This window comes from Microcaecilia unicolor, chromosome 1 (genome assembly GCF_901765095.1).
Source record: "Microcaecilia unicolor chromosome 1, aMicUni1.1, whole genome shotgun sequence".
In the NCBI taxonomy this organism is placed as follows: domain Eukaryota; kingdom Metazoa; phylum Chordata; class Amphibia; order Gymnophiona; family Siphonopidae; genus Microcaecilia; species Microcaecilia unicolor.
In genome coordinates this window covers 460,547,522-460,566,079 of record NC_044031.1, presented here as the reverse complement: position 1 = coordinate 460,566,079, position 18,558 = coordinate 460,547,522, and the positions used below count along the sequence as shown (strand labels likewise).

General features: G+C 43.4%; 1 protein-coding gene across 1 annotated transcript in view; it reads left to right on the top strand.

Annotated features, from left to right (window-relative positions):
- The window catches only part of LAMA1 (laminin subunit alpha 1), a 357,026-nt gene that overhangs the window by 245,987 nt on the left and 92,481 nt on the right, over nt 1–18,558 (top strand). The window contains 5 exon segments of the mRNA XM_030213227.1: nt 1,745–1,856; nt 2,965–3,127; nt 7,578–7,788; nt 12,236–12,352; nt 12,440–12,603. Of these exon segments, the coding sequence (XP_030069087.1) occupies nt 1,745–1,856; nt 2,965–3,127; nt 7,578–7,788; nt 12,236–12,352; nt 12,440–12,603 (767 nt within the window).

Sequence of the window (18,558 nt, the reverse complement as noted above, 5' to 3'; positions counted from 1 at the left end):
TGAGATCAGCCTCCATTGATGAGAGTTGTAGGGCTGCAATGTGGTCTTCTGTCCACACATTCACATCCTACTGCTGTCTTGAGCAGAATATCAGATGTGACAGCTGGGTTGGTCAGACAGTCCTACAGAATTTGCTTGGGGTCTAAAATCCAACTCCACTCTCCTAAACCTGTTTTCTTCTGTTCGAGACTGCACTCTCACAACCAGTATGTATATAGTTTCAGGTTAATTGACCTACAAGGTCTTGCCATTGCAAGTTCCTACTGCCCGCGTGTTGTTATTTTCGGTGAGCCTAGTAGCTAGGGATTCTCACATGTGAGATTAATATGGCCTATTTGTTCTCAGAGAAAGTGAGGTTACTTACGTGTAGCAGGTATTCTCAGAGGACAGCAGGCCAATTATCCTGACATACCCTCCCACCGCCCCTTGGAGTTGAATCTCTTTTTAGCTTTGTTATTGTACTGCTGGTCGGGTGGGAAGGTATCTGTGCATGCACAGTGGGAGTGCAGCTTTAAACTCTTAAAGGAAAAGTACACTGGGCAGCATTTCTGTACCGGGCTCCGTGGATGACGTCGCCCCACATGTGAGAATAATTGGCGAGTTGTCCTTGGAGAATACCTGCTACAGGTAAATAACTTTGTTTTTCCTCAGACTGAACTCCATTTATCACTACCCTTTGTCGTTATTCACTAAGTCAGTTTCTAACCCAGCCAGTCACTTTGTGGCCTATACCAAGGGTACTCAGTTTGTTTATAGGTGGCCTATGTGGAACCATGTGAAAGGCTTTGCTAAATCTAAGTATACCACATCTAGAACTATCCCACAATCTAACTCTGGACACCTGGTCAAATAAATTAATCAGATTTATATGACAGGATCTACCTCTAGTAAACCATGCTGCCTTGGGCCCTCAGTCTAATAGATTCCAGGAACCTCACTACCCTGTGTTGTAAAAGTGTTTCTGTTAATTTACTCACCACAGAAGTCAGACTAGCCTATAGTTTCCAACCTTCTCCTTACTTCTACGTTTGTGGAAAGGGAATGCATCTGCCCTTCTCCTATCCTCCAGGACCACTCCTGATTCTAAAGAAACATGGAAAAGGTCAGACAGCAGAGCCACCATAAATTCCCTGTGTACCCTCAGGCCCCATTACTTTGTCTACCTTTAGTGAATCTAACTCTTCATGAACAGCCTCCTGAAAATTCTGTAAGGTTTACCACACTTTCATTCTGTTTTGTGAGGTCTAATAGCAGAATCAGTGTTTCTGGTGACTGATTCATTCTCATGGTGGCACTGTCTGTAGCAATGTGCAACCCAGTTAGGTCCTTCACAAATAATTCTTCTCACACCTCCACCTACTACTATATGCATTCCTTGGGTCCTTTCACCGCTACTGTGGCTTTGTAAATCAGATGTGCTCTTAAAACCTTTCCCATGAACCAGTTGACAGTAGTTTCAAAGGCTCTTGAAGCAAGAAATTCAAAGAAACCAACATGGTGATACAGATGGAAGACAGAAAGTGACTCTAAAAACACTTTTTCTGGTCAGATACTAGCAAATAAAAAAATACCAAAAAGAAAAAAAAAAGCTCAGATACTAGATAAGTGCACAACCAGCTACTTAAATAGTAATAAGTATATTAGTACATCTCTTTTCATGAAGTAGCTTTGGTGACAGTGGTACTGGAGACTTCCATTGGTTCATAATGATTTAGTGATAATAAAAATCATTCTTTTCCTTCAGGTGGCACAAGTATTTGCAAGTGGGCAGCAGCTGAACAGCGCTACTAAAACAGCCTGGAACAAAACTCAAGAGGTGATTGCATTTATTGTCAAGATGCAAGCAACCATTAAAGGTAACAAAGTAAACCACTGTGTGTTTGACATACATTTTTCTCTTTCCTCATCCATATATTACCTATTTTGGACTGGCTTGCAGGCTTATTTTTGAAAGAGAAGGACGCCCATCTTCCAACACAAATCTGAAGATGGGCGTCCTTCTCATAGGGTCACCCAAATCGACATAATCGAAAGGCGATTTTGGGCGTCCCTAACTGCTTTCCGTCACGGGGACGAACAGCTCCTCTGTTTCTTTCTCTTGTTTCAGGCAGGCTTCTAAAAGAGAGGTAGCCAGAAGCACTTTGAAGACCTGGGGTGGAATATAAAATGATCATGTTCACAGGGAAACTGACTGGCTCTTTCCTTCGAGGAGGTTAGATTGAGAACAGGAAAGGGTACAAGACTATCTAGCCCATTATATAGGTTGAAGCCAGAAGGTGTAGCATGCTGGCAGTAGGCAGAGTCACAAGTACGCCCAAAACAATAGCAAACGCTGTTGAAAGCAATAGTAAAAGATTATTAGAAATAATGGACTGCCTATGTGTGGTCCATCTGTAAAAGGTCAAAAGCTGTTCCAGTTGGATAGGCAGTGCCTTAAAAGGTGGAGGACAAAAGATTTTTTTAAAGCTTATTTCACAGCTTTTTTATTTATTTGAAAGGTTCCCATATATAGATATAAATATCATGAAATCAAAACTGATTATCACTAAAACAGCTTCAAACATTATTGTAGCTGGTGGACTCGCAGGACTCAGTAAAATGACGGGAAAGGGACTGGTAAGAAGTTGGAGATTTAAAGAGGTTCTTTAAGGGTTTTTTAGGAGTCCCACCTGCTTCCTTGCCACAAAACTCAGTCCTGCTTATGGTGTTGTAAACCAGTAGGGTCTGAATCAGATTGTACTGGAAGTCCAAGTGGAGCAGGCTAAAGCAGTTATCTCTTTTCAGTGCTGTTTGCAAGGATGCCTTAATTCCAGCTGTAATGGATTTGGACTGCTTATCTAGTTTTGCTGTTTCGCATGTTTGTGTTTTTAGTTTGTAGACTAATTCCTAGCCTTCTCATTTGTAGTATTTTCAAATAAACTTCCTGCTCTTAATCAGGGCATATTACTATGTTTTGGTTGGCAGTGCTTGCTGGAATGGCCATTAGTCTGAATGAGTCTCTGGGTGCTGACTTCCATCTGTCTAATGACACACTGCAGGACCTGCACAAGGAGCTCTCTGCTATCCTACAAGTAATGCGTGCAAGGGATTTCCTGCAGCACCATCAAAACGCTACCATTGAGCTCAAGTAAGTCCTTAAGGGAATTCATTTTGGGTCAGTATGACCTTCATGCTCGAAAAAAAGTTTGTTTTTCTTCTTGTATATTTTTTCTGAGGGACTAATACTGTGGCTGTACTGTTCATGTTTGCAAACTCATACTGCCACTTTGAGTCACAGTTGTAGCTAAATTCTTCAGAATATCTACATGCCTTTTCTTGACTGTATTGCCTATGGGCTTATTTCCATGTGTGTTTGATTTCTTTTAGGGAACAAACAGACTGCTGCTGTTTTTAAAGGAAAATCAGGACTCAAGGATCCAATTCTTTGGAACAGGAGTAAGACTATAAATTGCACCCGTTTAAAAAAATTAAGGAACTATGAACGAATATGGGTGACTTTATTTATTTACACACGCACACACACACACACACACACACGTTCAAACTTCCTTAAGTTTTTTAAGAGGTGCAGATTTTATATTCCTGTTCTGAACAATTGGCTCCTTGAGTCCTATTTTTCCTTTAAAAACATCAGCAGTCTGTTCATGTCCTAACACAGATCCATAATGGTTGACATGATTAAGACCTTCAGCAGGGCTGGCTCTAGGCCTGCTGGTTTCTTGTGTGAAAACTGAAATTGGTACCTACCCTCCCTTCCCATTTTCTGACAGTGGCATCTATGTCACAACACACCCCCCCCCCCCCCCCCATCATCCCCCAGTATACTTTTCCCTCTCTTATCCACATCCTCTGTCCAATATCTTCATCTTTGTCCAGGGCCAGTGCTAGGGTTTCTAGTGTGCCCCCCCCCCCGCAGCCTATTAGTCAACACCCCCCCACTTACCCAGCATCTTGTCTCTCTCTTTTCCTCTAAACCTCTCGCCCTCCCCACGTCTCGCACCTTCTTTCTCCCCCTCCCCTCCCAGGGACAGCAGAATGCTTTTATGTTTGGTGGGATCCAAGCTCTGCCTTCAGTTTCACCTTCAGTTCCCAGTTCCCACACCAATTTACATCTGGTCAATTTTTTGTAATTCATAGACATGCTAATTCTATAACAGAGTGTTAAGGTTAGGCACCATTTGTGTACATGTTATAGAACAGTGTTTCCCAAGTCCAGTCACTGACTCCATTATATGCAAATCTCTTTCATGCATACTCATTGTGGATATCCTGAAAACCTGACTAGCAAGGGGTACTCCAGGACTGGATGAAAACGGAATGCAGATGAGCAAATTGTGTAGAAACCCTATTGTAATGAGATGCACTAACCTTTTCCGATTGTCTTTAACGCTGGAAAAATCTAACGAGAGGTCTGTACCTCTCGTTCAGTATGCACGCAAGCCAGACAAATAAAAATGCTTTAAAAGAGAAAGACAAGCGTAAAACGGAGCAGTGAGAGGAGGCAGAGCAGAAGGAAAAATCACGTTTAGCTGCACAGGCACAGCAAGAGAGGGCTCAGCAGTTCCCCTTTCACAGGCTCCCTCCCTCCCTCCGTGTGTGATCGGGATCCAAGAAGAAGGCACAGCTCCCTCCTCCAGGTCTATCTCAGCCAATCACAGCGCGTTTAGCTCGGCAAAACGTGTTGTGATTGGCTCAGGGACTTCCAGGTCTCAGCTGAATGAAGCACTGCCAAAAAAGACATTTTTATTATTGCAGGGGGGAATGACGGCCAGATTTTTTTGGGGGATGGGCGTCCATTTTGGCTGTCATTCCCCCCCCCCCCCCCCCCCCCCCGCAATAATAAAAATGTCTTTTTTGGCAGTGCTTCACTCAGCTGAGACCAGGAAGTCTCTGAGCCAATCACAACGCATTCAGCTGAGCTAAACGTGCTGTGATTGGCTGAGATAGACCTGGAGGAGGGAGCTGTGCCTTCTTCTTGGATCCCAATCACACACGGAGGGAGGGAGCCTGTGAAAGGGGAACTGCTGAGCTCTCTCTTGCTGTGGCTGTGCAGTCCGAGGTACAGGTTTTTAAAGTTTTGTTTTTTAAAGAGAAGCACGTCCATAAAGGACATTTTTGGCATGCATAGAGCAGCCAGCATAACGCTTGGCTGCTCTGCGCATACTCCATGGACGACTGTTTACCAATGGAATAGAGAATGCAAGTGAGCTACAACGAGCAGCTCATTTGCATTCCTATTCTTTGATGCATGCCCTTCCCTTACCAATTCGTTAAGGGAATCGGTAAGGGAAGGGCTCTAATGATTTTTTAGTGCATCTTCCCCTTAGTGTATTCTGTAACGCAGAGCGCCTAAATTTTAATGTGCGCAGGCAAAAAGGGGCATGGTTATGGGTGGGGAAATAGTCGTTTCATGGGCATTCCAAATTTATGTTCACTGTTATAGAATATGGTGTTTTGCGCCTAAATCTTCTTGTCGGGATCTACGCCACGTTTGATTTGGTTGATATCCAATAATAAAGAGTTACTTGTACCTACTACTGATTTGCTTTGCTTGTTTCCACATTGGAGTTTGTGGATCATCTGTCTGTCTTGCTTTCTGAGAACATTTTCATTGGTGTTAATGGAGGCATGTAGTTTTAGGCACTAGGATATCAAGGAGTGGAGGAGTAGCCTAGTAGTTAGGGTGGTGGACTTTGGTCCTGGGGAACTGAGGAACTGAGCTCGATTCCCATTTCAGGCACATGCTGCTCCTTGTGACTCTGGGTAAGTCACTTAACCCTCTATTGCCCCATGTATGCCGCATTGAGCCTGCCATGAGTGGGAAAGCGCGGGGTACAAATGTAACAAAAAAAAACAAAAAACTAAGCATATTCTATATACCACGCCTAAATCTAGGCGCCGCTTATAGAATACTCTTAGGCGGAAATATTTTCCTCGCAGATTTTTCAGGTCCATAATACACAGTTATGTGCATATGTAAGCCACATTGATCCTGCAAATAGTTGGGAAAATGTGGGATACAAGTGTAACAAATAAGGGCTAAAGCACTATTCTATAATTTACACATACAAGTCACTTAGCATATAAGTGCAAGGGGCATGCACATAATAAGCTATATGTTAAAGTACCACATTTAGCCGTGAACAGTTATGCCTGCTATAGACTTGGTGTAATTGTTCACGCCTACATTTAGCTGCATCAATTCCAACTTAGGTTAGCGTTCTGTAACGGCATCTTGGCGCACAGATGCAGTTATAGAATTAGTGCTTAGCATGCAGCCCTAGCACGCTCAAATTGTGGCATTCAGCTATAGAATTGTCTTCATAGAGTATAATTATTCATTTACATGGAACATTTCCAAATCAACCAATAAAATTAATAGCAACAGGTGCACAGCAGAAGTACAATTACAAAAACATGCTGCTGAAACTCTGGTGTCACATTAGTGACAGCAATACAAACACCTTCACTACCAAACACTGAGAAGTAACACAAAACCTTGCAAATAGACACTCAATCTGCACTAACCCTACCCGATAAAAAATAATTAGATGTATATATATGTATATATAAGGTCAGTAAATTCTGTTGACATCTAATTAAATCTTGTTTTACATCTAATTTTTATCAGTACCTACTTAATGATGCTCTTATAGATGTGTTCTCATGATATATGTATTCTTTTCAAAGATGGAGTGCTGTTCTCTATACATACTGTTTGCCTGTTTATTCATATCATTTTATATTACATTTTATATAAATGTGTATACTTATACATTTTGTTTTTTATATATATATAATCTTTTATATATAAATCTACTTATGTATTCATTATTTTGATGTAGTGTTCTATACTCTTTTCCGTATTTATTTTTGCTGTTATATGTATTTTTTCTTCATCTCTCTGTATACTGTATGTTTTGTAGACTCCTGAAGTAGGCGCTTAGGCGCCGAATTACAGCCTCTGTGTCGAGTCATTTTTGATATTTTGTAATAAAAACTATTAACCACCTATACGTCTCCTTCATTGTTTGGGAAGAGCCAACTCCCCCTACTCCTTCTCTGCTCTGATTGACTTGCATAGGGATCAAGTGCACCTCCACATTTTGTGTGGTTTTTTTCCCCTTCTCCCTATGAATTGTCAGAGCCATTCCAGTTTTCCGAACTCTGTATGGGATGTGTTGTGGTATAGTTGGAATAGGAAAGACTTAATTAAGTATCACTAAAGCTGTTGCAACTCAACTGTGTATCATCTTGGCCCAGATCCGGTCTTGTTCAACTAGCTGGCTTCAACCCAGCAACTCATAAAAAGTAGATTGCATCTACTGGCTCAGTCAGGCATTAGTGGAGAAAGGGTTTAGAAGGGTTAAAGATCCCCAGAGAGGTCTGTTTTCAGGATGTCCAAAATAAGCATGCATGCAAACGTGTCACTTAAGATTAATTTTCATAGTTTGGTTACCTTGAAACCAGGACCTGTTTGGTGGTTGGGTGGAGGTATATCATGGAAGCTGGAGTTAAGTATGTCTGTTTAAAGAGCTTTCACCACTCATTTATCTATCCTGCATGTATCCATTTAGAGCTGCAGAAAAATTGTTGCTACGCACTCAGAGGGAATATGAGAAACCTCAAGAGGAGCTGAGTAAGCTGAAAAACAATATACGCACTTTGCTAGAAGATCATAGTGTCAAACTGCGAGAAGCCAAAAAGCTGGTGAATGAAGCACGCACAGCCAGTGATGAAACCAGTCAACTCCTCGTACTTATTCTCCGTAATCTGGCTGAGTTAAATGTAAGTGAATTAAATATACATCTCTTTCCTCAGAGCAAGCTCCATTTACCACTACCCTGTGTCTCCTCCCATTTAACCAGTTTTTAACTCAGTCAGTCACTTTAGATCCCATATCAAGGGCACTCAGTTTATCAGTTGCCTGTGCAGAACCATGTCAAATGCTTTGCTAAAATCCAAATACACCATATCTAGCGTCACCCAGTCAAAGAAATCAATCAGATTCGTCTGACATGACCTGCCTCTAGTGAAGCCATGTGGCCTCTGGTCCTGCAGGCTATTCAATTCGAGAAACCTCATGACTCTTCGCTTTAGAAGCGTTTCCATTAGTTTATTCACCACAGAGGTCAGACCGACAGGTCTGTAATTCCCATCCTGCTCTTGTGCAGAGGGACCACATCTGCCCTTCTCCAGTCCTCTGGGACCTCTCCAGACTGTAATGAGGCATTGAAGAGGTCAGACAGCAGAGCTGCCAGAACATCTCGAGTTCCTTGAGTACCATCGGATGTATCCCATCAGGCCCCATTGCTTTCTCTACTTTTAGTTTAGCTAGCTCCTCATGAACACAGTCTTCTGAGAATCGGCCTCAGTCTACCACACATCCATCCCCTGTAGCACTTGTTTTCTGTGGTCCTACCCCCTGCCTTTTATCCGTGAACATAGAACAGAAGTAATTGTTAAGCAGTTCAGCTTTATTCTTATTGGTTTCTACATGTTTCTCCCCCTCAGCTTTGAGCCTCGCAATGCTATTTTGGCACTTGTTTCTGTCACTTGTATATCTGAAAAACGTCTTGTCCCCCAATTTTACCATATTGGCTGTCTTTTCTTCCATTTGTCTCTTCATTTTCCTGACAGCTTTTCCAGCCTCTCTTAGATTTTCCAGGTATTTTTGCCTGTCTTCCTCTTTCTGAGTCCTCTTGTAACTTGTGAAGGCTAATCTTCTTTCCCTTACCTATTCAGCTACTGCGTTCGAGAACCAGAGCAGCCTTCTTTTCCTCTTATTCTTATGTAATTTTCTAACATAAAGGTTAGTCGTCTTTGAAATAGCTTCTTTTAGTTTCGCCCACTGCTCTGTTCTACTTCCTTCACCTGTTCCCATTCAACTAACTCTTCCTTGAGAAATTCCCCATCTTGACAAAGTTAGTTCTCTTGAAATCTACAACCTTCAATCTTGAATAAGCCCTCTCCTCCTTTGTCTTAATATTAAATCATATCACTCGGTGATCACTAGATGCCAAATGATTTCCCACAATAACATCAGAAACAATGTCTTCTTTTGTAAGCATGAGGTCTAGGATAGCTCCATCCTGCACTGGTGAAACAATTCTTCCTGTGGAGAATCCAAGATCCATTTGCTTCTAGTCGACCTCATAGCAGGGACGCCCCAGTCAACGTCCGGCATATTCAAATCACCTATCAGTAGTACTTCCCCTTTCCTAGCTATCTTATGGATATCTTCTATTAAGTCTTCTGTCCATTTCTTTGGACTGTGGAGGTGACCTGTATATTACACCAGCATAAATATATTTTCCTTTCCCTCTTGTGAGTTTAACTCACAGCACTTCTTCCTTACCCGATACGTGCTGCAGTTCTGTCACTTTGATATTATTCTTAACACATAATGGCACTTCTCCACCCTTTTTTCCTACCCTGTCCTTCCTGAATAGATTATAGCCAGGTATAATTACATCCCAGTCACGGTTCTCCATGAACCATGTCTCTGTGACTGCCACTATATCCAAGTCGGCTTCTATCATTGCTGCCTCTAGATCTAGACATTTGTTTACCATACAACGGGCATTGGTATGTAAGGCTCTCCAGATGTTACCCTGTTCTTCCCTTTCTATAGGGGTATTTGATGTCTTACTTTCCTGAGGATTGTTGATGACTTTGGGGTTTTTCTCACCCATCCCCTGCACATTTAGTTTAAAGCTCTCTTTAGTACTTTAACCAGTCTGTTACTGAAGACACTTCGTCCCTTTCTTGAAAGATGGATACCATTACCGCTTAGTAGCTCTTGGAAAAACATCCCATCTCAAGGAAACCAAAGCGCTCGTGTCAGCACCATCCATGCAACCACACATTTAGCTCCAGGATGCCAGCTTCCCTCACATTACCGCTTAGTAGCTCTTGGAAAAACATCCCATCTCAAGGAAACTGAAGCGCTCACGTCAGCACCATCCACGCAACCACACATTTAGCTCCAGGATGCCAGCTTCCCTCATTTGGCCTTTACCTTTAACAGGAAGAATCGATGAGAACACCGCCTATGCACCTAGGTGCTTCTAACCCAAAGCCATGAAGTCACGTTTGATATGTTCAGTGGGATACCTAGCAGTATCATTTGTGCCCACATGGATTAGCAGCATAGGATAGTGGTCAGTAGGCTTGATGAGTCTAGGCAGTCTTTCCACTACATCTCAAATCTTGGCACCAGGCAGACAGCACACCTACCTTGACATTATGCTTGGTCGGCAGATGTGCGCTGCAGTACCCTGCAGAAGAGAATCACTGACCACCACTACCTTTTTGCTTCTTTTCATTGTTTCCGCTTGTTCCTGAGATGTTTTCAGTTCTTCTTCTTCCAGGACTGTGAACTGATTCTTCAGTTCAACAGAAGATAGAGTTGGGGGGTTGATTTTGCAGGATTTGGTGACCTGTGTCCTGCTGTCCTTTTTCTGCACAAATATTCTCTCTGTTTGCTGGTGATCCTCAGTGTTTCATCATGTGTCTCCGGAATGAATTTCTAGTTTTCACAGATGCTTCTTAGTTTTGTCACCTCCTCCCTTTGTTCATATACTTCTTTCATGAGGGATTCAATGTACATGCATCTATCGCATGAAACCAGTAAGTTGTCCTGGGTCAAGCATTCAGTCTGGACCGAGGCAGGAGCTGTATTGAGAGCCAGAGCTTTAAGGGCATGATGTTTCTTTGCCATACTATAATTGTAGGAGCTATTTGTACCTGTAGATAAAATAAGGCCCTTACAAAATTGCCTGAGGGGTATGTGCAGAAAAGTAGCCACAGAGAAACTATGATATGCACCTAGGCATTCTTGGGTGGGGGGGGGGGGGGGGATTGGCACTTACATGTTTTACAAAATACAAACATACACAGCGATTCATACCAGCACATCAGACACATAGTTATACCTGTGTTGGGGGGGGGGGGGGGGGGGGTAAATGTGTGCATCTACTTTCCCTGGGATGATTTTATAAAGACAGGCACCTATGTGCCCTTTCCTTCCTTGGCACCCTGTTCAGGGCCTGTACTAGGGTGTGGCAATTGGGGCAATTGCCCTGACCCCCAAGCCTACCTAAAGCAGAAGGAAGCATAACTAGAAAGGGGGGCTTGGGAGCTCTCTCCCCAATTTCTGCCCTGGGCCCCTGCATGTCTAACACTTACCCTGACCCTATTTCTGGCCAGCCAGAGTTTCCCTTCTGTTGGAAGGTGGAGGTGTCCATAACACTATCTTCCTCTGTGGGATACCTGAACCCTCCCACTAGAGGTTCAGCCTGGGAGGGAAGATGGTGGAGGGAAAAACTTCCTTCCTCTTCCTCCTGACAATTTTGCCTCCCTCCTTCATGCCCCAATGATCAAGTCTGGCAGAGGAGTCCAACTATTCCTACACGTATGATCATCTCTCCCTCCTGCCCCACTGACCACTGGCAGGTATGCTGGCTAGCCCTCTCAAATCGTCTTCCCATCCCCAGCCATAAAGTCTTGAAGTGACTATATCATTCTCCTGTTTTGGCCAGAATAGTTTGGGAGGCGTCTGCGAATGGGGAGTCAGAAGCAATTAGTTGGGCCACTCTGCTATACTTGATAACTAGGATGGGAGAAAGGGAGGATCACGGGGCAAGCAGCAGTCATCTGCCTGTATTTTAACAATCTGGCAGGTGGAAGGAAGATTGTTGGGCCCCCAATTTGCCATATCAGAAAGTGTAAATGGACAGCCAGCTCGCGCTCATTTTTAATACAAGCCAACTATATATAGTAATAATGCCTTGATTCCAGCATGTTGTTTTAGCCAGCTAGATTTTGGTTGAAAAATAACTTACCTTGGCCATCTAAAATTTGTCCAGTTAAGGACCTACTAGTGTAGCAGAAAGGTAGAAAAAAGCTTGTTACATCTGTCCCCACTTACAGAGCTTACCTTGGGAGTTTAGTCTAAACCTGAAAGCACAGTGAACTTATCCATCTGAGAACTGCAAACTCTGGAATTCCCTTATTACTGGGATAAAACGAAGGTTTCAGATATGCCATAGGAATCAGTGTGTCAGATTTCAAAATAAACCTTTTAACTATTGAATAAAACACTGCCATAACTACAAACACATGCCACGGAATTTAAAAAAAATAAAAGCTTCAGAGGAGAAGGCAATGCTCTAAGTATGTTTAATTTCTTCTGTGATATGTTGACTTCATTCAACAAATGACTTAACTGCAGGATAAGAAGCATATTGTCCTTGAGAGCAAGGATCTCTCCATTACGCTAACTGAAGAAGGGCTGGGGCTGGTGGCTGAAGCGGCTCTTTTAGCTGAAGAAACATTAAATATGACATCTGTAAGTATCAGCAGTAGTATATTTATTTTACATTCTGAACTGATGCCCAGCAGGAAAAGCTTATTACTGATTGGTTCCTATTTACAGTCCTTAGAGGCCCACCGGGATGAGCTCATTTTATGGAATGGCAAGATACGCCACCATGTGGATAACTTGGTCATGCAGATGGCCAAAAGGGGAGCGTTAGACCTTGTGTACCGGGCAGAAGATCACGCGGCTGAACTTCAGAGGCTTGCAAGAGCACTAGACAGGTGAAAAGAACTGGATGACAAGTGTGTGTGTGTGTATGTGTATTGGTGGTGGTGGTGGTGGTGTGTGGGGGGGATAATATTATAGAAGTATACATGTATATAAATGTGCATGATGACAAGGCAGCATATAGCTATATGTACATTGTGTGTAGGCATCAGCAGGAGCTTAGTTTGAGAGGAGCAAACATGGAGCTGCAATGTACTTGTGCATTACATAAAAAAGGCGAGTGCATGCATTAGAGTACACACGTTTTACATGTGATCCAAAGCAAGTGTAAATGTGTGTGTGTTAACAGCCTGTTGTATAAAGTCACCTAAGTTGCCTTTATATAATAGGTTTAAAAAGAGACACGTTTTGGATTTCACCTATGGTGGCTTTATTATAAAATTTCCATCATAATTCAATGGAGGCTTCAGTAAACCTGCTCACAGATATGATTAGAATACATGAAGGATTGTTCAGACTCTGTTGAACTATTTTATTATCTCGCTTTTCAGTTCAGACTGAAGAAAGATGTTTTTCATGATCTGTTCCCCATAATGCAATCAAAATGCAGATTATGTTTAAGTAAAAGCATGCATTATAACACATTTTTCCATTGCGTAGCACTCCACCATTCCAGAACCTGTGGGATAGTTTTGCCCGTCAAACTGCAGGTGAAGATAGAGAACTGAAAACTGATCTGAGTCATATGTCTCTTGGCATCCAGTCCAGCTCCTCAATGTTTTTTGTCTCCAGCAGGTGAATGGACACACTTTTCACCCTCTGGTTCTGGGTGATTTCTTCCTGGTCCAGTTGGTCAGCTGGTCTCCAGTTGAGTGATTTTGGTAGCTTGAGTCTGCAGAGTCATATTTGGAGATCTTTGTCTGTGGTACCCCATGAATTTCCATCTTCTCTGGAGAGCGTGGGACAGAGTATCAGTCCTGAGCCTTACTCTTCTGTGGTGAGACTTGTGCAGACTGTGAGCTTTGGTGGGGGGGGGGGGGGGGGGGGGGGAGCAGCTGGCAGTGGTAAGTCCAATGAAAGTTTGACTCAGAACTGCTTTCTACTTGGTGCAGGGGAAGGATCCTGACTCACTGCTTGGGACATGTTGTGCTGCGCCTGTGACAGTCAGGGTTAACAGCAACTCCCGTAGAGGCAGTTAATTTGTGCTCCCACTGTGGGTCCCGCTGACCAATGTAGGGACGTTGCAGTGCTGCAAGCCAGGAATCCTTTGGGACGCAGAGGAAATGGTTGGTGGCACCACATCTTCGGATATAGCGCAGCATTTGAATATGCTGGGGTCTTTGGGCTCTCCAGTAGGGCCGGTGCACAGTTTGATGCAGGGGAGAGCGGGAATGGGTGCGATTTTGTTGGGACCAACTGGCAGTGAGGAGCAACTACTGTCTGATCATAGGCAGAGCACAGCTGCCATTTTACAGCCTCAAGGCCCAACAGAGCATTTAACTGTATCAGAATCTTTGTTTTCTCTGGAGTTTATATTGCTCTTATACCAGACCTATTTAGTTAAGCAGGGACAGTCAGAGTTGCTGCAAGGTGCTTCAGTTTCTCACCCTGCTGCCCCTACGGCTCCTAAGAGATCCAGAAGTGGACAAATGAGGCTATCTCTGCTTCTCTCTACTTATCTGATGACTCCTCTGACATCATTGAAGGAGCCATTAGAGGAGGGAAAACTTCCTCCTGAGGAGGGGGATAATCCAAAAGTACTGAGGTTGTTAAAGAGAAGCTCAGTACTCTTATTGCTAAGGCACTGGCAGTACTTTTGATTGAGGTGTCACGGCTGTGGCCATGCCCTTATGTTCAGACCTACTGTTTCTCTGTATCTATCTCTGTGACCTCTCCAGTCTGCCTTTTTCCCTATTGTTGTTCTTCCTGTAAGCCAAGCCTTGCCTTGGTCTCCCTGCTTCTGCTTCATTTCCTGTTCTTCCTGTTAGCCAAGCCTCGCTTTGGTGTCCCTGAAGCCAAGCCTCACTGTGGTCTCCCTGCTTCTGCTTCATTTCCTACTCGTGACATCATCAGCCTACTCCTTTATAAGGACCCAGGGAGCTTTATTTTATTTTTATTTTATTTATTGCATTTGTACCCCACATTATCCCACCTTTTTGCAGGCTCAATGTGGCTTACAGGGTGTTAATTTGGTATGATCGTTACATAGTGTTAGATACAGTCAGTAATAAATTGGAAGTAAAAGAGGAATTAATTAGAAGGTAATGGGTAAGGTCGTGTCGAAGTGTTTTAGAGCGTTTGGGTGATGTACGGAGTAGTATGATTCATCAAGGATTGTTTTTGTAGGCTATGTTGAAGAGAAATGTCTTCAAAGATTTGTAGTTTGATTCATCAAGGATTATTTTTGTAGGCTTTGTTGAAGAGAAATGTCTTCAAAGTTTTGCGAAAGTTGGTTAAGTTGTCCGTGGTTTTCAGGGTCTTGGGTAGTGCGTTCCATAGCTGTGTGCTTTTGTACGCAAAGGTAGTAGCGTATGCCTGTTTGTATTTGGTTCCTTTACAGCTGGGGAAGTTCAAGTTGAGGAACTTACGGGCTGATCTTCTGGCATTTCTGGGTGGTAAGTCTATTAGGTTCAGCATGTAGATTGGGGCCTCTGCGTGAATGATTTTGTATACGGTCGTGCAGATCTTGAACTCAATTCGTTCCTTGAGCGGGAGCCAGTGTAGTTTCTCTCTTAGGTGTTTTGCACTTTCGTATTTGGGTTTTCCAAAAATAAGACATGCTGCGGTGTTCTGGGCTGTTTGGAGTTTTTTAATGGTCTGTTCTTTACATCCTACATACAGAGCATTGCAATAGTCCAGGTGACTTATCACTAGTGATTGTACCAGGGTGCGGAAGACGTATCTAGGGAAAAAAGGTTTTATTCTTTTGAGTTTCCACATTGAGTAGAACATTTTTTTCGTTGTATTCTTCACATGGGTATCGAGTGTGAGGTTTCGATCAATAGTGACTCCCAGAATTTTCAGATTTTCTGAGATGGGAAGTGTGCAGTAAGGTGTGGTTATGGTAGGATAGTTGCTTGTGTTGTATTGGGATGTGAGAACCAGACATTGAGTTTTTTCTGCGTTCAGTTTTAACTTGAATGAGTCCGCCCAAGAGTGCATGATGTGGAGGCTCTGATTGATCTCGTTGGTTATTTCGTTTAGGTTATTTTTGAACGGGATATAGATCGTCACGTCGTCCGCATATATATAGTGGTTTAGGTTCTGATTTGCTAGTAATTTGGCCAGTGGTGTCATCATCAGGTTGAAAATAGTTGGTGAGAGGGGGGATCCCTGAGGAATTCCACACTCCGGTGTCCAGGTTGGTGATCTGTCATTGTTCGTTGCTACTTGGTAGGACCTGGTGGTGAGGAAGCCTTTGATCCAGTTGAGAACTGGGCCTCCGATTCCAAAGTATTCTAATAAGTGTAGTAATATTTCATGGTCTACCATGTCGAAAGCACTAGACATGTCGAATTGTAGTACGAGTATATTTTTGCCGGTTGCAATTGTTTTTTTGAATGAATTCATTGCAGACACAAGTACAGTTTCAGTGCTGTGGTTTGATCTGAATCCTACATTGCCTTTGCAAGAGGTCTCTTAATCTTGTGTTACAGGTTTAGATCATATCCATGCTTGGCTTTATTCTTGAGTGTTTTGCTCCTGAAGGTCTTTGCTGTGTTTCAATGCTTTCCTTTGTTTCTGTGAGTTTGCTTTTGAACCTAGTTTCCTGAAAGCCTGGCTGTTGAGCCACACCCTGCCCTTGGTGTCTATCTATTTGACTCTACCCTTGGCTCCTGCTTTTAGTCTAACCCTGCTTTTGACTCTTGCTATAGTTAACTCTGTGTTTAAGCCAACCTCTGTGTTTAGCCAAGCTTGTTTCTGTATTCCCTGTCCTGTTTCTTGTGTGTGTGGTTCTTGTCTGTTTATTCTGAGTCTGTAGAAGCCAGCATCATACCTGATTACTTCACTGCTATCCAGCTGTGGGTGCTGGTAAGCATTCTGCTTAATCCTTTGCCTGCCATGTTTGCTTCCTGGCTCTTGAGCTCTGTTTCTGCCAGGTTCTGCTTCTGCTCTGTGTTTGAGCTAGTTCTGTCCCAGTTCCCTGCTAAGCCAAGTCCCTTTCAGTATCCTGTTCCAGCCAAGCCAAGTCGCTTTCAGTATCCTGCTCCAGCCAAGCCAAGTCCCTTTCAGAATCCTGTTCCAGCCAAGCCAAGTCCATTCCAGAATCCTGTTCCAGACAAGCCAAGCCTGTTCCAGCCAAGCTTGTTTGAGAATCCTGAATCCTGTTTGAGAATCCTGAATCCTGTTCTAGCCAAGCTTGTTTGAGAATCCTGAATCCTGTTTGAGAATCCTGAATCCTGTTCTAGCCAAGCCTGTTTGAGAATCCTTAATCCTGTTTGAGAATCCTGAATCCTGTTCCTGCCAAGCCTGTTCGAGAATCCTGAATCCTGTCCCTGCCTTGTTTATTGTCTTGTTTCTGCTATTCTTGTTGCCTAGCTCCTACCCTGTCTTGCCTGTCTAGTTGTGCTTTGTCTTGTCTTTTTCAGTCTAGTCCTGTCCGGATCCAGTTCTTGCCTTTTCCTTGTTTTTCCCTTTTCTGGACCTAGTTTTAATCTACTTCCGTATTTTGCCTTGTCGTGCATTTCTGGGTCCCAGTCCTAGTTTTAATCCAGTTCCGAGTCTTGCCTTGTTCTGTCTGGGTTCCAGTTCTGGCCCTTTGCCTTATTTTCCTTGCCTCGTCTGGATCCGGTTCTTGTGTTGTCCATTGTGTTTAGTTACCTCTGTCCTGCCTTGTTGAGTCTGTTAGTTTATCCTAGTCCAGTCTGTACTGCCTGTGCCAGTCCAGGTAATTTGTCTGCCAAAGCTCTAGCTTTGGTCCAAGGGCTCACCATTCCTGACAGTTGTGACATGAGGTGTCTTCTGCTTCAGCATCAGGAATTCTATCTTTGTGGATTATGAGGGGGCTTAGAGGTCCTGCTAAGGCCTTTCTGATGCATCCAGACATTCAGGACCTGATTACAGCAGAATGTGTCTCACTGGATGTGGGGCTGAGAGTGGGAAGAGCCATGGCTCACCTCTACCTGTTTCTTCCGGAGGAGAAAGATAAATTGCAGCTTCCCATGGTGGACTCCCTGGTTATGGCAGTGACTATGAAGACCACCTTGCCGGTGGAATGGAGCATTGTCCTAAAAGACCTACAGGATAAGAAGCTAGAAGACTCATTGAAATAAGCCTTTGAAGTAGCCTCTTTGGACCTTTAAGAGACTGTTTGTGCTTTTTGTTAAACAGAGGCTTGGCCTCACGGCTTCCAAGGTCACAATTGCTAGATGGCTGAAGGAGACTACCGCGTCAGCTTATTTGCTTGTAGGGAAGCAGGCTTCTCAGATCTTGCAGGTTCATTCTATGAGGCGCTCAATGACATCCTGGGTGGAGACTATCTTACTGTCTCTGTCAGATATTTGCAAGGTGGTGGCGTGGTCGACGCTGCATACGTTTGCCAAGCACTATAGGGTGGATGTTGCAGCATGCTTGGAAACCAGTTTTGGGGCTTCAGTCCTCAGAGTGGTGATGCCAGGATCCTACCCACTCTAGGGATTGTTTATGAACATCCCACAGGTTTTGGAATAGTAAGAAGCTATGCAATGGAAGGAGAAATTAGGTCTTACCTGATAATTTTCTTTCCATTAGTCTTTCCACTATTCCAGAAGCCTGCCCAAGGTTTCTGAGATGTTTGGTCGGTACAAAATAATGGGTCAGATAATGACTATCACGTTGCATGGTGCTTCCTGTGTATTTCTTGTTCTCTACAAGTTGTCCAGAGCTGAGAGAGGTCCACATATGTTTGCTCATCTGGTTGTTGATAGTGAGTTGTTTAAGGTTGTTGTGTTTATTCTGAATTTCTCCTTCCTCCTTGTCTACGTAAATGCTGAGGAGCTGGATTGGATGCCAAGAGAGATATGTCCCAG